This window comes from Cataglyphis hispanica, chromosome 14 (assembly GCF_021464435.1).
Source record: "Cataglyphis hispanica isolate Lineage 1 chromosome 14, ULB_Chis1_1.0, whole genome shotgun sequence".
NCBI classification, from domain to species: Eukaryota; Metazoa; Arthropoda; class Insecta; order Hymenoptera; family Formicidae; genus Cataglyphis; species Cataglyphis hispanica.
The window spans coordinates 2,218,259-2,243,896 of NC_065967.1; the positions used below are offsets into that span (position 1 = coordinate 2,218,259).

Here is a 25,638-nt window from a genome sequence, read left to right on the forward strand (position 1 = left end):
TATAAATAGTATATAATAATACCGAAAAATTATTATATATTTTCAATCATATATGACGTCATTTAATTTATTTACTATTGTCATTTAAAACATAACACGATAATGAATCCGTACATATATATGTACATATATATGTACATATATATATGTATGACATATGTAATATGCAAGCAGAAATTGAACAGTATTTAAAAATGGCCGCGATATTACGTATGGAACGTTGAAGCCAGTTTGATAGCTGTCAAAGTAAACTTATGATTGATATACATCGTTGCAATCATTGCGGTGAAATACGTCAATGGCCTGTCTTATTTATAGTAATCTTTCAATCGTGTTTGCCAAATATTTTGACGTAAAACCAGCCGGATGCGATTTTGCATCGTCGAGACATAACACTGCTATAAGAATCGCGGACACGCAGTTTCGTCGTCTTGTTTTGATTTTATCGGGAATATAAGATTTTTCTGTCGTTCGCGTCTTCTTTCTCGCGTATTTTCCAGCTAAATAAAACTAAAAGTGACAAGAAAATCGTTTAACGCGATCATTGCGGTGAGGGTTAGCGTGTCGAGTGAATCGCGGAATCCAATAGTGCGCAGTTTTGCATTCGTTAACGAAAGAGAAGAGTACGGCGATGTCTCCCGGTGTTAACGGCGGTGGTGGTCCTCGCAACACGGGCACTATGCCGAAAAGCAATCGAAGGAATGATAGAAACCGAGAGCAGTCCGCCGTTAATCAGCGGCTCACAAATCGCTCGGCTTGTCACGGTCACCCACAGCATTTAAACAATTTGGTAAATTTGCCAAAAGAGAAATTATAACTTTTATTACTCTTTCTTTTTCTTTTTTTTTCTTATTTTATTATCAGGAGATGTATGTACGTATATAATTACTAAGATAAAACATGCAATACATCTCTTGTCATTATATATTTGACTGTCTTTAAATAATTATTTTTGTCACAAAGTAAAGAGATTATTATTATTAACTTTATTATTTTTAGAATTATTATAAATTATTTTTAAATTATTATTTGTAATTATTATTCTACAACTTATTTTCTTTTTATATTTTGTATAAAAAGGTTTACAAGTAATTGTGTTATAGAATCATATAAAGAAATAATTGTACAATATAATGTGCGCATAGAGATTAAAACAGAAATCAATTTAAGATTTAAAAAATATTTAGCCACACAAGATGTCTGAAACTTTATGAGAGAGATATGCCATTAAGCTGCTTCTAGTAGTATCGAATTCTGTCTATTAATAGACTTTAGAGTAGTGGGGTGTTTCTTGCTCTAAGAATACTCACAAAAGTGAATCCACATTGGTAACCAGTAGATGTGCGGGCATTGTTCTAATCACTTTACTTAATTTAACTTTATTTTTGAGTTAACATAAATATTTTATCTATGTAAAAAAAAAATTTCTGTTAGATTCAATTGAGTTGGCAAGCAGTGAGTGAGCGTGAACGTGAATCAGGAGTATCAAGAACAGCAAAGAACAGCAACACGAGATCAGCTTCCTCTCTATTGCCTTCTTCATATTTTACCACATACCAAGAGTTATCTGATTTTGGTGAATATATGCATATATTTAAATCTATCTATTCATTTCTTTTATAACAATAAACAATATCTGTAATTTCATTCATTATCAAAGCATCACATAGCTCAGCAAGTCAGTGCAATTATAGTGCGGAAGAGTACATACCTTGGCTAAAAATGGTACCGCCTATTGAACCTAGAACTCAATCTCCACAATTACCACAAGAAACTAAGCCTTCCAATGTTAATAAGATGGTACTATGCTTAATTATATTTTAATATCTCTTTTGCAAATGATGATTATTATAATTTTGATCTTATCATTATATTTCTTAAAGCCTGATAGAAACCAAGTAGAGAGCCGGTTAAATCAGATCAGGGACTATATTAGAATCACTGCAACAATGATGGAATCTCTTAGTCAATCCTCCGATCTTGTAAGTATTACATGTAATAATAATATTGTGTGTGTATGATATTTTTAATATTTTATGTTATAGAATTTTGCTTAAATTATTTTCCAACATTATAATTATAAAAATATTTTATAGCGTGCACAAGTCCAGAAAGAAAAGTTAAATAGAATGGTGGAGGATCTTCAAGATAGCGAGACAAAGCTATCCAAATTATTGGAGCAATATAATCATGGAGTTTCTGATGAGGTTAATATTTAATGATTATCGAAATATTGGTGACAAACTTTGATTTTTTTAAATTGAATATTTTATTTGCATAGAATGGCGAAAACGGAAGAGAAGACGTAGATGAAGGCGGCGACGCTAATAGAGAAATGCGATTACGAAGAAATATGGAAGAATATCAGAATAAACTTGCACAATTGCAAGAGCAACAAGCTAACTTGATGGGCATGCAAATACGTGTCAGAGAAAGATTGAATGAGGCACGTCAAGCACAACAAATACTTCTACAACAAGAGAATGAACAAGAGAATACATCCAATTCAGCTGCATGGGAAGGCAACCGTGCGTGTCTGCCAGATCCGATTAATGTCGAACAACTTGAATCGGAAACGGCAGCGCTAAGAGGGAAATTAGCGCAACTTCAAACAAAAAAGAAACATATGGATCATCTTGTAGCAGAATTACAAGCCATAGAGTCATCTGATAGAGCCAGTTGTGTTAGTTTTTATTTTTCATTTTAAACAAATAACTTGACAGAATTTCATATTTAATAATTCTGTATATTCATTGAATATTTGAAAATGTTTAAACATTATATTAAACCACAATATTTTCCTGGCTTGCTAAGATATTGTACCAATTTTATATTTGCGACATATATATTTATATTTTACAAGTAAGTTTGCATTTAATTATTATTCATATTATTATATTTATTGTCCAGCTTTCTGAAGGCTCAAGAAACACAATTAAAGATAAAGCTGCGGAATTAGAGGCAATGAAAGCACAGCTCGCACATATAAAAGCTCTAATGGAAGACGGCACAAGAATCCGCGATTCTATGGATTCTACTTCCGAACTTGAACAAGATATTGATGTAAACTGTGAAGGTACAGCAGACATTGGGATTACCGAAGAGGTGGCGAACATTTCATTTGAATGTCGAAGTGATAGCGACGACGTCGGTCATGGAAAAATTCGAAATTCCATACCTACAATTGAAGATATACAGGTAATAAACAGCAATTATAGAATTTTTTAACATAATGTGTAAATTGCAACATTTTTTTAGAACGTAACACGAGAACTTAAGGAACAATCGGCTTTGCTTCAATCCACGCGAGCTGAATTACAACGTTTAAAGCAATTATCCGGTATTACTCATCCTGCTTCTTCATCCTCCTTTTCATCTTCGAGTCCGCCTCCAGCGCTTATACCTCTAAATGCAAGTGAAAAGAAACAGAGTAATAATGTTAGTACAGAGACTCAACCCATGCAAACTAAAAGACGTCAACTAGAAGATTTTATAAAAAAGGTCTAAATTTTATGTTTTTCAAACATTTTTTTTTTTTTTTTTTACATAATTGCAATTATACATTATCATTATCATAATTATATATCGTCAACTCCTTAAAAAAAAATAGGAACAAACTCAGCCATCCAATCTGCAAACTCAGCCATCCAATCCGAATCGAGATGTCCAATTATCAGATCACAATAGTCAAAAAAGCTCAGGTTCGCAGGCTAGTCATACCAGCACACCTGCAAATATCTGGCCACCTTCTACTGCCGCAGGTAAATATTGTTATTATTTACTATAATAATATTCAAAAATATATTTTTATCATGTATGTTTTGTATAGGTGCAGGAGGTTCTAATGAGCACAGTGTGGATGGCATATCTACATCAGAGAATTTATTGGATATTGGTCCACAAATCACTGCTATTGAGAATGGTGGATTTAATAATTGGTCAGCTTGTCCTGTACCACCTGCGTCCATCGTAAATCAAGGACAACATGGTAAAGTATCAAATTCAAGATAATATTTCAAAACTTTAAAAAATTAAAGAAAGAAATATTGAGATATGTTTTTTTTTATAGCTTCGGTCGAATATTATCGGCAATTATTATTAGGTTCGCAAGCTCAACAAATGCAAATGATGGGTACAACAGTACAACAGTGTTGTCAGCTTCTGTGGGCGCAGCAACGCGAGTTACAATCCATTCGCGCCGCTATTTCTCAATTGCAATTACAAATGAGATCGCAAAATGAAGTACCGCAACGCGTCAATAATGCCGAAAGTCAGGAGGAATACTCCAACCTGAGCCGCAGCGTTCACAATCTCGGCGATACATTGGACGCAACTTTGCCTCCTAGTTCGTCTTTACCAAATCTTGTGTCACTACCTAATTCTTCAACAACATTATCGCATACTCCGATAGTTACTTCTAACTCACAGCAACAACAGCAGCAACAGTTGAACAATCAAGTACCTCCTGGTAATAGAGCAAACAACTACTGGGACAATTTTCGAAGGTAAAAAAATTGGTTTACAAGTCGATACACGAGTATATGCCTCGTTTTTCTGATATATTATAAAAGTGTAATGTAGACTTGTAAAAATTATATTTTATTGCGTATTTACTCTTACTTTCATAATTAAATTTTTATTTACTCAAATATAAAAAAAGTTTTTTTTCTCTAAAAATCTCTACTCATTACTATTTGATTTTGATTGCCATAAAAAAGAAAGATAAATTATGAAATTAATTAAAGTGCAATAATAATCAGTAGAATTCGATAACGATTATTTATTGAAATAATTTTATGCCAGAAATTTGTACTATATTACTTCATATTTATCATATTCCATAATATTTTGAAATAGTTTGATCAGATTCATTGCGCGTTTTTGTTTTCTATTTTTCTGTAAGTCTAATGTATTACATTTAATAATAAACATCACAATCTCCGTCTTGTCCATTTTCTGTCTTATATTTTTCAATTATCATTACCCTTGTTTAATACTAAGATATTTAAGCACGTATAGCCTATATCATAATTCAGTTAAATAATCCTATGTGGTTAATACAAACAAAAAAATAAGGAAAATATTTGTTGGTAGGTAATATATAGGTACGTAAAGAAAATTTTCATGCTTAGATAGAATATCATCAATCTAAGTTTTTTGATAACTGACATTAATGTGCATGCAGTGTGACAATAATTGTCTTAACATAGAGATCTTATTGTGATTTATTTACGTTTGCAACACAACATTCTGTTCTGTCATTCTAATTTAAAGTTTTGTTTTTTTGTAACAGACAACTTGTTTTATGTATTAATTTAAATTTTTTAAATATAAATTTTGATATTTAATTTTTTACATAAAATTATAAATATAAATTACCTTTTTTAAACTATATCTTTTTTTTCAGTTATTCTCGGCAAAATCTGCTCTCAGGAAACGTAAAGACAATGATTGACTCTCCAGTAGTTACAGCAAATTCGACATGTTCTGCAAACACGACTAACACAAACGAAAATAGCATCAACAGTTCACTGATGTATGGCATATAAAGATTATTAGATCGATATTAATATACGTTCTTTATATAATTTTTTTTTTTTTTTTAAGGAAAGATAAATGGTATAGAGAACAAGGAGCTGATAATTTACCTTTACCATTAATTGGTGCAGAAGTACAATATTCTTTAAACTTACAACTACCGTCGCATCTACAACAACAAGACAGAGAAAATGCTACTAATCGTAATAATATCATAACAAACGAAATGTCTCAACAGGTTGATAATCTTTGGGAAGAAACTCATGGTTCTTTTCGATTAACATCTGCAACGAACGACGATAACATCTTTAACAATCTTAGGTTTGAATTCTTCTCAAGATTTATTATCACAAAATAATTAAGATACATATATTAATAAAAAAAATTAATAGAATATATATAATTATTTTTATCATTACAAAAAAATATATATTAAGTTTGAGCAATTTATTATGAACAGTTCAGAGATGAAAGAGGCAATTAGTTCGCTCATTGCAGTGAATAAAAGACGACCCGATTTTCTAATCATTATTTTGAGAGAAATTAAGACTATCAGCGAGGACCATAAACTGCGATCTCACTTGCTAAGATCACTTGCTAAAATCACTACTTTGCAGAATACTCAAACATTAAATAATCCATTGGTTAGTATATAATCTACACTTATTATAATGTATGTGCATTTATACAAATTATTTTGCAATAATATTGAATTGTGTAGCTATTAATGATAATTTTATGTAGAATGAGGCACCTGACTTAACTCCAAGTGAAAGTTGTCAGTCCAGCGACGAAGACTCAGATGTCGGTGCAATTTTGGGCTTTGGTTTGGAAAATCAATCGTCTATGACTGAATTGGTTGTAACATCTCATGTAGACACTGCGTCTTCTCCAGCTTCATCTCAAATACCATTACTAGACCATTTGGAAATATCGGTAAAAATAAATATAAAATAAGTACAATATTCTATTACATGATATATATAAAAAATTCCTATCTAAATTATAATCTAACATTATTAGGGAACATTCTCACTCGACTGTGCAAATACTCTCCCTTCCACTTCTAATGCTAAGCCTGGTTATAATGAGGATTTGGCAGAGGCTGATCAATCGAGGCCTGAATCTTCAGGGAATCAAAAGGTACTACATTTTTTCTTTCTTAAATTTTTCAAAATTAAATAGATAATATAAATCAATATTAAACATGTTTCAGTTTCCTACTGGCGATACAAATAATGAAAAAATGCAAGAAGAAGCAGCATCTTATTCGATTGGTGCAGAAGCAGTTAGCCCTGATTTTGAAAGTCTTGCTGCTAAAACCGAAGATGAAAGAGCAGAGGATACTGAACTTGATACATTTCTTACTAGATTACATAATTAATTTGATATATTTGCATAATATAATTATTTAAAATTATTTTTTTTCAGTGCAATAGAAAAAAGCATATAAAAGAAATGTATCTTGATCATTAATAAGATGTTTGTTTACTATTTCTTCTTCCAATATCAAAAAACTCAACTAATAAATAACTGAATTTGGTAAAATAGCATAATGGTTATTAAAAATTAAAAATTTTATCAATATATCATAAATTAAAAAACGCCTGACAACTAATAAATCTTTTAAGGCATATAACCAGTGAAATAAAAATATAACCAATTCAAGTAGATTCAATTTAAAAGATGAAAAAACATTGCCACACTATACAAACTAAATATAATTTATGTTGTATTTTATATTGTATTACATTTTGACAAATTTAATTTTGTGAAATTTACAAAAATTTGAATTTTGTAGATACAATATGCAATTATAATTACAGTGTCATTATGTATGTGTATACATATTGAATGTGTTTTACATATATATATAAATACACAATGACACTGTAAACATAATTGCATTGTATCTATTTGAATCAAGAAAAAATATTGGAAGATGAAAGAAATTAGAAGCCTAAATTTACAGACAAGGCAATTAAAATTTTTTCAGGAAGAACTTGGTGGAAGAACCATATCTTTGATTGCAAAAATAAAATAAAAAAACATTATATGTCAGAAATATATAAAGCGTGTGTAAAAAAAAAGCTTTAATAATATATGATAATTGAATTAAATTTTAAAATAAAATATATTGGAAATTTTTTTTAATAGTTAACATTAACATAAAGTTATTATAGATTATGCCTTGCAATCTTGCTTGATGTAAATTGATTTTCAAAATATCATTATACAATGGATATACACAAAGAAAATGAATTTAATTGGAACATATAGTGATAATGATAAAAACCGCAAATGTTTGAAAAATAAAATTTTTCCTATATATTTAAATATAATAATTTTTATCAATAGCGGATCTCTCATTTTATATTAACGACAATATATTTTAATTTCATTATTATCGATAAAAATTGTAAGTATAAGTAAAAAATAAAAATAATTTCTGTTTCTCTTATAGTCGGCACTGGCATCGCAATATATTGCGCAATTTTCTTAGATTGAACAGAGACAGAGAAAGAGAGAGAGAGAGAGAATCTAGTCAACTTTTAGGCTTGATCGCTTGATCTTTTGCCCATCTTTTACACATATACATACATACCACGATTGCAGATTGGAGGATTAATATTCTGGCAAATTAATAATTATCGTAAGATCGTTTTTTTTTTACACTTGCCTTTTATAATGCTATGTTTGAGATATGTTTAATTTTTTTATAGAAATATAAAAAAAGCTCGACTTGAACCCTCGCCAGGGCGTAGGCAATAAAGTTCTCGAATTATAATAAACTATGGTAAGATTATTGGATGAAATCTGGAATCAAATGCAGCCACGTGTTTTACCATAAAAATGCATCATTTGCTTCTCTTGCTCTACTCGCGCTTCTAATCTAATCCCGGATGATGTACGACTCCATTTTGAATCCTTGTGCAAGTATAAGCATTTTTTTGGAATCGAATTATTAGAAGTGATCCAGGAAATGTTTTCGAAATTTGTCAGCAGGCTGTACCGCTTTAATACAGACATCATTAAGTGCGGTGTACATAAATGCTCGACAATTTCAGACATAACGTCGAAAGAGGAGGTTGGAAATCGTACAAAAGTACAGGTTAGATGTGCTCTAATATGCGACTTTTCACATCGCTAACGAAACGTCCAAAGGACGTCAAAAGAATATTCGAAAGATTACAATTTTATATCTTTCAAACATCTTTGACGTTGTTTGAACATCCCTGTTATTTCAGGTTACATATCCTAATCAATATTTATAAAAAGAAAAATCTGACATATATATTTACAGAGATTTGACAGATACATATTGCTAGTTAACAAAATATTTTAAACTAAGGATTGACAGCAATGGTTGCTTTCAAATGTTGTTTTTCTTTTTTATTATCACGCTTATAATGTTATTTACAGTAGATTAGGCTGTAGATTAGCCTAGATTAGGCTATCTACAAATCTATACACAAATATGTATTGATCTCTATACTTAGGGATGGGTACGCGCACTCCGAAAGATGAAGGATAACATCTTTGTTGACATTTCCGATGGATCAAGTTGTGAAATGTTACAAGTTGTTATACCAAAGACTATTAAACACGATAATGTACGTTACGGATGTAGTATCAGCGCGGAAGGAGAATTAGGCATAGCTCCCAATGGTAAAACTGAATTACGTGCGACTAATGTTCACGTAATCGGTACATGTGATGTCGCAGAAGATGAATATCCTTTCGCACCGAGAAAGAAATATGATCAAGACTATGTAAGACAGTATTTACATTTGAGACCAAGAACACGCAGCTTCTCTAGTTTATTGAGATTGCGTGATCTTGCCACTGTGGTGATTAATGATCATTTAAGAGATAGAGGGTTTATAAGTGTACACACACCAATTCTGACATCCAATGATTGCGAAGGTGCGGGTGAAGTGTTTATTGTTAGACCGCATTCAAAAGAGATTTTGAAAGATATGAAAAAGGAAAATCAATCAGAAGATGAGATTTATTTTAATACAACTGCTTTTCTTACTGTTTCCGGACAGTTGCATTTAGAAGTTGTAGCTAGGTGATTAAATTTCTTCTGATATATATCATATATATCAATATTATGTCTTTGTATAGTTGTGATAAATTATAGTTATAATAAAGTATAGAATACTAATGTGCTATTAAAACTTTTTCAGAGCTCTTACGAAAGTGTACACTTTTGGACCCACGTTTAGAGCAGAAAATTCTAAATCGAGATTACATTTGTCAGAATTTTATATGCTAGAAGGAGAGATAGCTTTTATTACGCATATTGAAGAATTGATAAAGGAAGTTGAGCTTTTAGTAAAAGAAGTTACTAAACGGATAGTTGAAAAGGGAGCTTCAGATTTGTATTCAATTGGTGCCCCTGAATTGCGGTGGGTGAATAAAACATTTGGATGTTTAACATATGAAGAGGCATTTAATGTATTAAATAATCACGCGAATAAGTTGCAACGACCCATTAAATATGGAGAGGCGTTTTCAAAAGAACACGAATTATTTTTAGTAAAATATAATGATGGAGTACCAATATTTATCATAAACTGGCCAAAAGACATTAAATCATTTTACATGAAAGAATGTACTGATGATTCATCTAAGGTGAGCTAATAAGAACAAATAATGTGCAACTTTCACAAGAAACATATATTTATTTTATATGATTTTTCTTATAAAAGGTAGCAGCACTGGACCTGTTAGTACCGGATGTTGGTGAAATGATAGGAGGCAGTATACGTGAGGATGATTATAAGAAATTAAAGTTAAAACTACCTCCTATGGGAAATCTTTCATGGTATTTAGAATTACGTAAATATGGGAATGTGCCAACAGGTGGTTTCGGAATGGGATATGAAAGATTTTTGCAATGTGTTTTGGGAATTAATAATATCAAGGATACTGTGCCTTTTCCCAGATGGCCGCACAATTGCAGTTTATGAATAAAGATTTCAGGGCTGTTGTATTTTATTTTATTTATCCCTATTGAAAACAAATGTGGCTGTATATTAATACAACACATTTAAGCAATTTTTTGAATGGAAAAATAATGTCGCATGTTTCTAAAAATTATTAAAATAATTATTTAAAATGAATGTAGTTAAGATAATCAGATTTTCTCTTATATTTTCTAAACAGAATCTTGAAGGGTAAAATTACAATCAATAACAACCATTTAATCTTGAATGCATAGTTTATTGAGTATGAAGACATTATAACAACAAAAAATTAACTTTTTATTAATATCTTTATTGTGTTCAAGTGTCTTACGAATTCAAATTCAGGCCTTAAATATAGTTTTGAAATCATAAGTATCATAAAGGATATTGTAGAAAGGTTAATTAAAAAGGAAGTCAAACCTGTAGTAAATAAGTCTTCTTTTATACAACAAAATAATGTTTTCTAATAGAGTAATAGTAGTCATTTTCCTTATCCAGTATCGTCGTCATTGTTTTTCCGTTGGTGATTTATGTGTATATTTTACAACTCATATATCACATTATTTGTACATCTTAAAATGAATCAGGCAATCGTTATTTCGTTTAACGAACTTATTGGGTGTTTTCGTTCTTAAGGGTTTTGTCGTGTTTCGTACAAGTATAATTGTGCTTGAAATTTCCAGGATGCAAATCATTATCAAACTTTTACACAAGTATAAATAGTACTTGAAGTTTTCAGTGAGCATAAATTATCAAATTTGCAATAATTTTTCTCATCACAAAACACGATTTCACTTAAAAATACTCACTCGCGCGGGAATGCTCTACTATATCTTTCTAAATTACATAAAATATATACAGTTCTGCACTTTTTCTTTTTGCATTCATCAAAATGTTAATACTTAAGATACACTCACACGTACTTGCACGCATTTTATACATTTTTAACTTGTACGACGTAACTTTATTCCGGTATTAATATAAAAGTAAAGAATCTTATTGTATTTCTAAGTAAATCGTGCATAAAATCTATATAATAAATTTAAATTAATTTGTCAAATTAATTTATATTTGTTTAGAAGATCAATTTATCAATAAATTTAGACAGAACCTTACACAGAAATACCAAGATATCGGTATAATGTTTAATTTGCTGCTATTTTGTCTTTATAAGATATTACAAAAAATCTTACAAAGATAAAATATCAGTGTATTAAACAAAAGAGTGAAAAAAATTGTATAAGGATGATGTTATCATGTCGTACAAGTTGCACAAAATTATGATGTACAAGGTATAAATAAGCTTAGAAATACATCTTATAATCTAAATGTAAATCTAGCACTTTATACACTTGTATCATTTGAATTCATAGAAACTTACTTGATGAAGTTTTGTACACATATTATTTACATAATAGAGCAGAGTCCCGATAACTCCTGCCCTTTCTCCACGGGAGGTAAATTCGATAGCTTCCTACCTTGTAAACTGGGTTTAATAGAAGCTGGTACTAACGGTTGTTCCGCGTTTTCCTCTACAGGCGTCTCGACCGCTGTTTTTTCTTTTTCTTTATTCTCTTCCGATTCTTTATTACTGTTTAATGGTTTAGTGATGTTGATCTTAATCCGCGATGGAGCCGCTGGTACAAGTGCTGGTGTTGAGTCTAATTCTACATTTCCATCAATGGAACTTTTCACTGCAGCGTATGTTGTATCTACAGTACCCGATTCATTCACAATTTGTTCGGGATCTAATGAGAATAAAATATTATAAAATTTGTATGAGTATATGTGTGTGTGTGTGTGTGTGTAGTAGAAAATTTCTTTGTAGTAATTTAAGGTAGATATAGATATATACCTAATTCGGGTTCGGGTTCAGGATCCATAGGTTCCTCTTTAATCTTGTGCTCCAGCTTATCCAGGAAAGCAAACATTTCGCTATTGTCTTGTTCACCAATGTCGTCCAATGGCTCCTCTTTAATCTTAATATTTTCGAATGGTGTGATTACACCTTCGTCCGGAGATTTCTCTACTTCATTCATCGTAGACGCGTTTACCTCAGTATCTGCTGTAACTACATTCTCTTCGGCATCTTCCGTCTTTTCTTGCTCTTCCATTTCGTCTTGCGTAATTTCAGAATTCTCTATGTCAGCAGATTTTTCTTTAGTTTCCAATGTAGCAGTCTCTAAGGGACTCTCTTCTATTTGTTCTGAATTTTCCATAACTTCAAGTTCCTTATTTGATATTTCTACATTGGATTTCTCCTGTTTAAATTCATCTCCGGGCGTTTCTTCGGAACATTCTATTTTACTTTCCTCGATTTCCGAAACTGCCTCCTCAAGTGCCAAGGCAGTTTTTTCCAATGCTCTCTAAAGTTTTAACAATAAATCAGAATTATAAATCATTATAATTATACAATTATAATTTTACTAACTTAATGATGACAATAAAAATAACACAAAAGTGACAATAAAAATAGGATTAATCCATTCTGTAACAATCGCATAATAGAAAGTTTGAGTTTACCTTCATTATGATTTACATTATAATGAGTTAGTATAAATGAGAAAAATTACGTAATGAAATGTAAACAAAGACAATTTATAAATATAAGACAATGAAAGATATTCATTGTCATTTCTTTTTTTGGATGCATTGTTCTTGTGCTCATACACACACATATCTATTTATTTTAGAGTAAAACAGTATATAACATATATAAGAAGATAAATGAAATTAACTTCTTATATACATTATAAACAAATGTGTATGAACGGAAACAAATGTGCCATAAATATGAATTAATAAATCACGTACCACTAGACTCTTTTCCTATTTTTGTAAGAATGCAACAAACGGAAATTTCGTTAATGAAATATAATATCAAGTATCAGTCGACAAAATTTAAACTTACATATCCAGAAAAATAGAAAAAGAAACTAACCTTGTAATCTTCCAGACAAAGTGGATGATAATTCTTTTTTTCATAATTAAGTGCTGGTCTCAAATGCCACTCCTCCTTTTCCTCGTTATAAAACTGTTCGAATGCATCGTGGCATACCTGGCATCGTGAATCTTCGTCGCTGCCAGTCGGTACGCTGGGCTGCAATGTTTCCTGAGGAGTGTCATCAGTAGCTATACCCTCCGTTTCCGCCGTCTGTTTTTCAGTCTCGAACCAACTTTGAACTAAAGAAAAAAAAATGAAAAATCACTCTATAAGTTAAAATGAGGAAGTATTGGGTCAAAATGATTTGATTCAGCACATGATTTTTCATAGTTCTAAAGACTTAGTTCGCTCCAATACCTTCTTGTTAAATATCATTGCATATAATTCAATTAATTAGATATTAAGTTCAATTTAATGTCTTTAAATATCTCTTCTTCTCTTTGAAATAATATTTTAACATAATAATTAGACATAAGTGTTTATGAATGATTAAAATCATTTGTTTAATAAAGCACTAAAAACACTATAATTGTAAAACGGAAGAATTATCTCTTTATATCGCGCAACCAAAGAAAAAAAGATACAGACCTCTGTCCTCCAAATCTTCAATTTCTTCGAACTGTATCCAATCACTAATATCATAATACCATGGCCGAGAATGGGCTTTCCTTGCGGAGTCTCGTTCGCGTCTATTTTGTCTAAAATGCCAATCTAAATGATGACTATATCGAGTAGCCAATTCAGGTGCAAATCTTGCACCGCAGGAACTGCATTGCATACCGCTGTACAATGCTGCGGCGATAGCAGGTTGTTTGCTATAAAAAAAATAGGTGTTTAATATTCAACATTTTATTTTATCTTATTCTAAACAGATAGTACTCTAAAAGACGAATATGATAATGTATATGATATGATAATGTATATGATAAATCTTACATTTTAAGAGTCTCTGGTTTATCGAAGGAAACGGGGCTAATTTCAGGTTCTTTCTTTTCTTCTTCCTCCTGTTTCTTTTGTTCCATGAGACTGGGAACAATGCCAGTTTCGACCAATCTTTGGAACAATTCGTTCATGTTCAATGGCAATGTCGGTGCTGGTGCTGGCGGATTTTCTACAGGTTCGGCTTCATAGGATAAACCGGACGATGGTGCCATTGCTGATGGTAACACTGATGACAATATATCTAATTGCAAGTCTGAAAAAATGATAATATTATGAATGTGAGTATTAAATAGAAAGGATTAATAATACAAAGTAAGAATATATATAAAAAATACGCGATAAAATAATTTTTTACCTGGTTTTGAAGTCGAGATGAAATCTGAACCATCTTGTGACGTAGATTCGTGTTCTATCACCGGTAATTGGCTTGGTGTAGGTGCAGCATCCACTTTTGGTTTTTGAGCCGTCGTTGGTGGCGACTCGATGGGACTCTCACCTTTCATTCCAGTGATTTTAACATGACCAGCACGGATGCCTCTGGGTAGCACTGAAAACCTGATGAAATGCTTCTTATCTCTGACAATAATAGGCTTAGGTAATCCCCCAAATTCGACTTTGAACGGTCGTCCATTCAGAAGAACCGTTTGCAACGCATCTGTAAATTCCAGTGTATGAGGCTTTCCCTCAATTTCGAATCTAAAAGTAATGCGTAATTATATAAGTACATTTGTTATTTAATTCCTCGAATAATTCGCGTACATTATGAAAAATTGTACTTACATTTGTGGTTTCGCGTCCAAAAATACTGGCACCATGTTTCGGGCGTTGATAATAAGATTAATTTTAGCTACCACGAGATCTGTTCTCTTCACGGTACCGATTTTGACTTGTGGAGGAGGACCCTCCAATTTTATACTAACCGTTTTACCACCGAGTTCAATCGTTATGGGCATACCGCCAAAGTAACACTCGTACCAACGATCGTCGACGTATAATTCACGAGTAGGTGCACCTAGTTTGATTCTAAAAAGACAAAATTTACAATATTATTATCTTTGTCGTTGGAATACTTAAAGTATAGTTTATATTTAATTCTCGAAAATTAGGACATAACATACCTATGAATTTCTCCCTCGTACATAAATTCCTTATACTGATCATTAAATGCGCAAGTAATAGTATCTTTGTCATCGATCAATATTCTTCTTATGCCGTCCTGGAAACCAATCTCACGCGGATCATCCCAATTCATAAACACTACACCTGTCTGTCCATAATATCGAATTTCACGCGGGATATTGTCAATGTTTATGGATTTCATGGTATCTCTCGCTATTTCAGCCAACAATTTTGGATCCGGTGGCGGCAATTCACGACTGTGCGATCCCGAGTTTTTCACCGTTGTACCGCCGTAACTTTGATCGTTATCATCGAGGTCGTATTTGGCGGATGCATTCGGCGATAAATTTCTACCAGATGCCAAAGGTGGTATATTTGGATTCGACATGAGATTCGTCATCGGCCCGTTATTCATCATCATCGCGGGGTGACATCCCATCGCCATAGCAGAGTTTGGCATGGGGCCCATCGGTCCCATTGGACCGTTTGGCAAAAGATTCGACATGATCGGACCGTTAGGACCTATCGGACCACCCATCATACCAGGTCCTAATCGCGGATTAGGTCCCATATTGTGATTGAAGCCGCCATGATACTGGTAATCTGGTCTCATCGGTCCAAAATGTCGCGGATTCTGCCAAGGTCCGATCGGCCTTATGTCCGAATTAAAATGTCCCTGTGGTCCACCATATGGTGGTCCCGGTGGATGTGCCCACGGTTGTTGCCACGGCTGATTCTGCCATCTCGGACCATTAGGATTTCGTGGTATCGGATGCTCCTTGTTCCGTATCACTTCCTTATCGTTGGACGGACTGAACGTCGCAGTACGATCTCCGGTACCGGACACGATATCCATATTAATTCCTTTTTCCCATATTACAGTACCACCTTCTTTCTCTTTTCGCTGTGCGGCTCGCAATTTTCGATCCTCGCTCATGTGCAACACCTCTTGTATTAAAGTATTATATTGTGTTTTGGTAATCAATCCTTGATTTAATTGTTCAGCGGCTTGCTTCATTATAATTTCGATATTTCGATCGTCGTTTCTCTCAGGCTTATCATTTTCCCGGCCTCGACGTCCTAATCTAGCATCTTGTTCTTCGTTCGATAATGTCCTTCTTCTCTCTTTAGGATCATCCGGAAGCTTATTATAAAGCCTGAGGCGACCCAATCTGTCCCTATTACGATCTCTTTCGCGTTTATCATCAGCATTGTTAACTTGCTTATCTCTCTCATTCTTTGGCGGTGTTTTCAACTTCGCCCAGCTATCTTTCCCGTCCTCTCCGGAAATTACGGGTGGTGGAGGTGTCGGAGGTCGACCAGCTTTAGGATGGGTCAGTGTACGCAAATCTACGTCTTCATTACCAAATAGTCTGTAAAGTTGAAAGAGAGTGTATATAATTTACGAATTATTTATTATATGCACAAGATTTATAGAACAAACATCACACTCAATAATACAAGTATAATAGCACATACGCATCAAACTTCTCAGCCTTAGTTTTCTTAGCTGGAGATGATTCTATATCTTCGCTGCGTCTCTTACTAGTGTTAACAGATGGTAATACTCGTAAATCTAAATCCTCTTCTGGAAAAGAATTCAAGATAGAGTAATTTGTGTGAGACAAATTTGTTATATAATATTACCTTAAAATATTACCTTTAATATCCTTAATATTAACTTATTTAATATATGTCCCCCTACTTTTTTTATTTTAGAATTAGATTTTTCACTTTAGAATTAGATTTTTAGAAAATATTCTCCAAATAAAAAAATGCATTAATAGATTTTTCACCAAAATTATTAAAATTATATAATTACGAACAGAAACTTGATGCAAAAAAATAAGTTAAAAATATTATACTTTTTTTTAAAGATATCACCTGCTATAGTCTTGCAGAGATGAGACAAACATTGTAGTCACCTTTATAAGAAAATATTCAAGACAGAATTCTTAGCAATAACTAAAGAAAACATATATGTGAAAATTTATAATATGCTCGCATGCAAAATTGAAACATGATAAAATTGACAAAATGACAAAATTGACAGATGATAAGAGGATGTTCATGAAAGTGTATTACACACTTACAATATGTTATGTATATAGAAATGTAAGTATATTTTATTAAACACTCTTGTTGACTCACTCTTTTCGGATATGGAAACAGTAGTGCCAGGTAGAGACAGCGATGCTCTGAGATCTTCATCTTTGCTAGAGGATTCCAATGTTGGCTCAGCAGCGATTTGAGCATTTCCAGCACTGGCTGGGGAACGTTCCGGACTAAGACTGTCATCTTTATTTCGTCTTACATAATTTCTCTGTCTAGCATTCGGCCTGATTTCTTTAAATGCTGGTGGATGAGGAGGAGATACTATCAACGAACCAGATTGCTCCTCCTCAGTAACACCACCAGAACTGCTCAAACTTGAACTCGATTTTATATCGTTACGCCTGGGAATTCTATATGGGGGACTTGGACTACGTTTTCTGGATTTCATATTCTTCTTGCGGTTTTTAGAGGCTTGGAAGGAGGATTGTGGAGAGGTACGTGAGGACGGTGAACTGTCTCCGTTGTCTTTCTCACGAGATTTTGACCTAACTGGACTAGAGTCTCTGTCGACTTTCTGAATCTTACTTGGACAGATCTGCGGCTGTTTAGATCGCGACTTATTCCCTACTTTCCTATGCGAGGATTTAGAGGAAGTGGAAGATTTATCGGTTGTCGAAGACGAAGAACCGCGTATCGAGTTCGAGCTCTTCGAGTCTTTCGACTTGTTGGAGTCACCACCTCCACTTCCTCGATTGCTCGCTGACAATATTGAAGACGAACTATTATTGCAAACCGATAAACCTTGACCGATTTTGGAGCTGTTTAGGTTACCACTACTATTACTAGTCAATCGAGGGTCTTTCTTTTGACTTGTTCGATGCGAGACAGCATCTTTATTTATATTACTACTAAAAGTTTTATTATTACTATTGTTCAGATTCGTATCAGCATGATTGTTATTAATAACGTTTAATAACGTCGGATTATCGGAACCGGCGGGACTCGCCGGAGGCTTGTTGACAGTGCTAGTTACAGCCGGTTTCGAAGGTAACTGCTGCTTTAATTGGTTTGAAGTTACAATTGTATTTGCGACTGGCTGCGTTTGACCTTCACTCCGTGATTCTTTCGGACTTATCGTACCCGGTCGTTGTCGTGGATCTATTGTTGATACTGTTGTCACATCCTGAACAGCAGGAGTAGGTTTCAAACGTGGATCTCGTGAGACTGGCTTAGCTGACGCTACTGCTATACTACTAGCTGGTGCAATTCGTGGACCGCTGTTTGCTCCTGCATTCTTTAAAAGTGATGCAGCTGCTGCAGGGAACTAAACAAATATAATTTAATAATTAATCATAATAGATAATATCCAATAAATGTAAAATTGTTGCATTTATATATATATATATATATATATATATATATATATATATATATATATTTGTGTGTGTGTGTGTGTGTGTGTGTGTACATCTAACTTACTTGTTTTGCTACTTGTTTCGGTGTTTGATTTGGTACTACAGGTGCTACAGGTTTTCCTTGTGCTGCTGCCTCTGTAGTTGGGGGGACATGTGCAGTGGGTATAACCTATTATAATAAAAATATCGAATCACCGTTCATATATATATATATATACACACACACTTAAAAGGTAATAATAAGGATAATAAGTATAAGATAAAGGTAACAAATTAAATTATATAAAAAAGAACCATATCAAAGATTCTCAACTTATATTATTTTATACTATTTTACTATATTAATATGTTGATTATATAATTTACCACTTCTGCCTTCAAGCTGCCAGCTTGTTTGTCAAGTTGCCTCTGCTGTTGTTCTAAACTCGCTTTAGCTTGCAATAGTTCTAGCTCAATTTTCTTTTTCTGCAATTCTAACAATTCTCGTTGCTTTTTCAGTAACTGCTCTCGCATAGCTGCTTCTGTTGTCGTTACTGGTTCTCCTGATGGCAATTTAACAGGCGGGACAATTGATGTCGTAGTTTGTTGAGGCTGAAAATATATGTTTAATTATAATATAATACGTAAATTGTAATATAATGAAATGGTTCTATCTATTATATATTTATTAAATTTACCATTGTGGAAAAAAATCGTGGATTAACATGTATGGAGCCTGAAGAAATATTAGTAGGAGGGGCAGTGATTGGCCATGCAGGATCGATACTTTGTACCCGCACATCTAATGAAAATAATTTCTTCGGTGGAAATACATCGTTCCACGTTTGTCGCAACTTCCACATGCTGGCTCTTGTGTTTTCATCGACCTATTTACAAAAAAATAAAGATGCCGATGTTATTTTATAATAGAAAAACTGCAATGTATGGAACAGTATGTACGGAACCATTTTTTTTTTAAATTCAAAAATATTTTCAATTTTCTATTATTTTGGCATGTAAATTTTATAAAATTCTAATATATATTTATCTTTCTGTAACATAAATTTGTGTAGTAAAGACTAAGATTTGTGAAGTAAAAATAAGATATTAATGTCTGAATGTTATTTCTACAAGGAAGAATTAATTTATCAAATTTCTACATGGTATCTTTTTCTGAAGCCTTTCAGACAAGATGTGAGGTCAATGATGTTATATTGATCAAACAATTATCTTATGTCATTGTGAAATATAAAGCATTAGGAGACTATATATATCCCATAAAATATTCCTGATACTAGAAACTCAGTTGAGTTTAGTTTTGCTTTCCACGCATAGAAAATTCAAGGGTTATTCACGGTCAACAATTGCATTTTATTACTAAAAAAAAGAAAAAATAAAAAAAAAAAATGCATAATTATACAATATAGATATACTCTGCATCAATTATTTTAAGAAGAATACTCTATATCAATTATCGTGAGAATTGTATAAAAAAATATTTACCTTCTCAAATACTCCACAGAATGTGTTTACTATATTTTGCGTAAAGAGATTCAAATAGTCTCCATTTACGTTCTTGACAATCGAATCGATGAGATAGAGTACTGGTAACTTGATGTCACTTCTCACCTAATATAAAACAATAATATATGCTAATTCACTAATTATATATATCTTTATATATATCTTAACAGATATTCCCGAATTATTGTATTTTTCTTCAGCGACATATTCCTTTTTTAATACAAAATGTCAATCTTTCCTTGGAACAGCTTAATAGGAGACCTAATTATAGAAAATATTTAATACAGAAAAGCAAAGCTTTTTACTGCATTTTCAAAGGATAATGTTACAAAGGTAATATATAGTAAACTCTTATTCTTTAATTAATTGCAAATATATTTTATTTGTGCATGTATGTATGTATGTGTATATATATATATATATATATATATATATATATATATATATATATAAAAGCTATGGCCTTATTATCAATACATTTAATACTAAAAATAAAAATAATGCAATAAAAATTATGCACCTAACAAGGCACTTATCAAATTTCCATTAGGAAGCTGTCCATTACAAATTTATCAAAGAACAGCTAAATAAAAATCCAATAATATCAGGATATCTTATATCTTATATAAAAATGTGTGATATATCAAGAAGAATCCATTATTACATACTTTATAAATCACACAATCTATAAGTTAGGTAATAACTTATTATCTAATTGAAATATTTTTCTATAAAATAATAATAAATTAGGGGTCACTTTTTTGGTATTTTAAAGTTTTTAGGCACAATATGATTAAAAGTTCTTTGCAATATTGAAATGTTACAGTATAATGTAAAGCACATGTACTGCAAATCCATCATTAGTAATATTACTCAGGCATTATATAATCATGATATTGAGTATTTAGCAGTATATAAATGCATTTTATTAAAGTGTATAAAATATGTACAATCAAAACTAATCATATTTTACATCTCATTGAATGGAAGATAAAATGTATGTGTGCAGAATGTATATTCTCATATTAACATAATTGCAATATTAAAAGGTAGATCTAAAACAGTACTTTATTTCTCTCTATTATTTTATTTATTAATAACAGTAGATAATATCATTATTATAAATATTGATATAACATTTAAATATATATATATATATATATATATATATATATATATATATACGCCCTATATTTAAATATATATATTTAAATATATATATACAATAGCGCTGTTTCTAGTTTTTGCTAATCTTTTATTATTATAAAAGACATACACACACACACACACATGTGTGTGTACAAATACCTGCTGATATTGTGATTGTTAACTACAATTAATATATATGATATAAGTTATTAGAATATTCAAACACTACCAACAGCAGGTACACACATTAATAATATATCTTTTGCAAAAAATGTTTGCGCATTTATAAATAGTTCACAAAATGTGTAATGCAAAAGGAAATAGTAACAAAGATAAAATTACAAAATTATTGTGCATGCCATGCTACATGTGATAGAGATAGAACTTTTCATTGTATCTATAAAAAGAGAAAAACTTTGCAATTAGAGAAACAAAATGTAATAATATTGAGAGGAAAGGTCATCAATTTTATATGCAAATTAATGTTCTATAAAAAATATATTTATATATATGTGTGTATATTTATATATATGTATATATATATATATATATATATATATATATATATATATATATATATATACATATATATATATAAAAATTCAATTCTGAATAAAGTATATTTTTAGATATAGATTATAAAAGATAAGTAACCTTTTGTAGATGAGTCTCAACAGCTTGCACTATTGCTGATGCATGTTCAATATTATCTTCGGCCAACATGGTGAGCATGTTGATAAGCGGCTTACTGTTGATTGTAAGATCGGACAGGGACGAGATGTACTCATCCGCAACTTCTTTGGATTTTGTCGATGCCATTTTGATAGGCTGCTAATGAACGAGTGTAAGATCTTGATCAAGCCAAGAGTAGGCATTCAAACTATAACATAAAATAGAAACGCCTACTGGTATTATACATGATACAAAGATGTTCACATTTTTAATTAAAAAAAAAATTAGATAGTGAACAAATTCATCTATCAGTAAAATATAAATGAGATTAAGATTCTTTCTAAAAATAATATATAATTCATTTTTATCCAAAGATTAGCTTTGTTCCATCAGATATAAAATAAAACAAAATCTGACACATTATCTAAACTTATAAAATTGATTTATATATTATATTTTTATGGGTCATATGTTAATATATATTACTAATAGTAAAATACGCTGAACACAAAATCATCCAACAATTCCTGAGACTCGATAATTTTTCATATTTTTATATTCTGTACATATTACTCAATATTACATCATTCATTCATTACTTAAACTTATTTTAAAACACGTTCTCTAACAAACTCTTATTAAATCTTTATTTCACCGAATTTCAACAGAAATGCGCGTTACGTTAGTGTAGCGATATGTACCTCGTCTGACGTTACAAATGCATTCATTCGATAACGAATTATATGTAATCAAGATCACACACGCACCAGATACAAATTTTAACATATTGTAATGAACGGAATGTGTCCTACATTCATTCACATGCTTACTTTACGATACTATACACACGAGGTCAGAAATGTTTCAACACATTTTCGGTGCATGTCGAATAAATGAGAAATACATATAACACGTGTCAGGTAGTTAGTCGAATGTGGACCTAAGCGTTATCTGTCCGAATATCGCAGTCGCAAACATCCAAATTTTCAAAGGATGACTCACAAAAAAAGAACTAACGGGAAATGAAAATATTTTCGAGAAACGAAAAGCGTGCTATGATATACATTATACTAAACATGATAAGAGACTTTACGCTCGTCGCATCCGAAAAAAAGCGCACTTTCGCCTCGCGGAAACGAAATCTAGGACGAAAGTGAGGAGATTCCGATAACATGTAGTACCTCTTCTCTCAGAAGATAATACCAGAGATCCAATCGTCTTGAAGTCAGGAAAGATTTCGCTCTCGACGAATGGAAGGAAAATTAGCGTACACACGATCTGTTTATGTAATATTATCTGCAGTTCTAAACGAAGGTCGGCGAGCACACATCCATACGCAGAGACACTTATCGATTTCGCTCGCAGTCTCCCTCTCTCTCACTCACTCACTCACTCTCTTGTCGCTCTCGCTCTCTCCCGCGATGCAAAAGAACTTTTCCGAAGAAACGAGGAATTTTCGGTGCAAGTTTCGAATTACACGTTGCGTAATTTACGCCTGATTAACGAGCACCACGACACTCGTGCAAGATGTCCAGTGCGCATCTGGAGTCGTCGTTCACTGTCGATGCCGCTCCTCCTCTCCCATCCGTTTCACGCGAAATCGCCGCCGTCCGATTTTCGCACGCGCGATTTTACGCACGTCGGCATCCAACCGATCCACGACGATAATTACCTTCTTCAGCGCATTGTGTAACACAGGCACGGCACGATGAAACACGCACCGTATTTCGACGTATCGTCGAAAAATCACGCGCGTAAACTATTACTATACTGCTTACGCGAACGAAATCTCCATGCGTAAAATGGCTACCGTACATAGCTACATACCTTTGTTGTATTCGTTAAGAGAAAATCACAACGATGTAACGCCGCCTCCGATTGGATACCGTTGCCGTGTGGTCATTGCCTCTCGTAGAACGTCCAATCACCGATCACGATAGAAACGTTTTGATGTCGCTGCGTTCGCTTAAGGAACGGACGATACTAACTGCACTATTCACACCACTGGGTTGTTCTTTATAGCTGAACTGCTTCCACGCTGCACTAGTTCACATTCAGAGTGTATCTTTTTTCTCTCTACTGTTCGCTACGAGATACGAGCTGCGTCTAACACCTAAAGACTGAGCGACAATGCAGGATGCATATTTGCAAATAGTAGCTCTGTACATAGAAACGGCAACTGTCATTATTACAATCCGATCTGATCCAATCTGATCCGATCTGACGGATAATCAATCTGCCGTTTTTTGAAATTTATACATGTGGATAATCAATCGTATATAATGTACAATATAATAATTGATCACCGTCGAATAATCGGCGTCGAAAAACGAAGGTATTCGTTTTTTTTTGGGTTATATCAAAATGACTTTATGATAAAAAGGAATTCTATGCTTTCATATATAATAGAAGAAAAATTTTTATATTTCTCAATTTAATATACGAACGAGCAAGAAAATGTATGAATTTTAGTAAATAACTTTCTACGGATTCATTAACTAAACTCTATTCTAGATAGACAATATTTTTCTAAGGTCCTATCATTCAGACAGGGACGGTCATAAATCGAGGTGTGTATTCTTTTTTTTTAAAGTTATATTATGACTTGCATCTCTATTGAAATTGGAAAACGCACCAAGGACATTCCTGGGATCAGTCCTTCAATTATTTTTCAGTTTTCTAATAGCATATATAAAAAAAGAAAATGTTTTTGTATTGAAATATATGAATCTTTTAGAATTTCCTAAGGGCGGCTTTATCCTTCTGTGCTTTTTATTAGAAACAACGGTGTTTCGCTTTCACTTCAAAATCTTGACAAATGATTTATACAGAAAATAAAAATGAGAATGTAATGAAAAATAGGTGAAAAATTTGCACCGGTGTTTATAATATATATCTTTATAGTATAAAAAAAAGAATTTTACTATTATAGCAAAATATCGTAATTGTTATATTCCATATTTGATATGAAAACAATCAAATTTTGTTATCATAAGCAATATATTGTAATTTATTAATATATTTTAATTAGATTTATTTGTTGATAAATTTTGTTAAATTTGTTTTAATAGAAATATGTTACTATGCTAATTTTTGCTAAGAAGAGAAACGTGCTATATATATGATTGATAAAATAAAGTATAAAATTGTAATGTATTGAAAAACATTATTATCATACAATTATAATTGTTTTTTATTTTATTAATTTTGTTATAGAAAATTCAATTTAAAAAATCTATTGTTATCAACGATTCAGATAATTATGAAATTCTGCATTACTCGAGGTCGGTAAAATCTATTTCTAACTTGATTATAGATCGACTGA

At 32.1% G+C, this 25,638-nt stretch overlaps 3 protein-coding genes across 8 annotated transcripts; 2 read left to right on the plus strand and 1 right to left on the minus strand.

Annotated features, from left to right (window-relative positions):
• The first annotated feature begins 197 nt into the window (after positions 1–197).
• On the plus strand, positions 198–8,191 carry LOC126854661 (uncharacterized). Its single transcript, XM_050601598.1, has 17 exons — positions 198–790; positions 1,435–1,576; positions 1,661–1,800; positions 1,884–1,982; positions 2,097–2,207; positions 2,282–2,683; positions 2,911–3,198; positions 3,259–3,501; positions 3,611–3,761; positions 3,830–3,988; positions 4,070–4,505; positions 5,408–5,536; positions 5,608–5,859; positions 5,999–6,182; positions 6,283–6,474; positions 6,562–6,681; positions 6,755–8,191. The coding sequence occupies exons 1-17, from the start codon at positions 632–634 to the stop codon at positions 6,920–6,922; spliced, it is 3,375 nt and encodes a 1,124-aa protein (XP_050457555.1). The 5' UTR covers positions 198–631; the 3' UTR covers positions 6,923–8,191.
• Positions 8,192–8,403: 212 nt separating this feature from the next.
• On the plus strand, positions 8,404–10,983 carry LOC126854662 (probable asparagine--tRNA ligase, mitochondrial). Its single transcript, XM_050601600.1, has 4 exons — positions 8,404–8,650; positions 9,039–9,613; positions 9,732–10,179; positions 10,257–10,983. The coding sequence occupies exons 1-4, from the start codon at positions 8,522–8,524 to the stop codon at positions 10,515–10,517; spliced, it is 1,413 nt and encodes a 470-aa protein (XP_050457557.1). The 5' UTR covers positions 8,404–8,521; the 3' UTR covers positions 10,518–10,983.
• On the minus strand, positions 10,936–24,128 carry LOC126854659 (uncharacterized). 6 transcript variants are annotated; one of them, XM_050601593.1, is made up of 17 exons: positions 23,986–24,128; positions 22,296–22,521; positions 20,472–20,597; positions 19,667–19,855; positions 19,356–19,580; positions 19,054–19,158; positions 17,671–18,898; positions 16,999–17,107; positions 15,519–16,892; positions 15,181–15,423; positions 14,756–15,096; positions 14,395–14,653; positions 14,047–14,273; positions 13,456–13,697; positions 13,329–13,343; positions 12,370–12,880; positions 10,936–12,262 (listed from the first exon to the last, which is right to left on the minus strand). In XM_050601593.1, the coding sequence occupies exons 2-17, from the start codon at positions 22,458–22,460 to the stop codon at positions 11,922–11,924; spliced, it is 5,700 nt and encodes a 1,899-aa protein (XP_050457550.1). In that variant the 5' UTR covers positions 22,461–22,521; positions 23,986–24,128; the 3' UTR covers positions 10,936–11,921. The 6 variants fall into 6 exon arrangements, with proteins under 6 accessions (XP_050457550.1, XP_050457552.1, XP_050457553.1 ...); XM_050601595.1 differs by having other exon boundaries at positions 23,707–24,120; XM_050601596.1 differs by having other exon boundaries at positions 22,296–22,543; positions 23,707–24,120.
• Between the last annotated feature and the right edge of the window lie 1,510 nt (positions 24,129–25,638).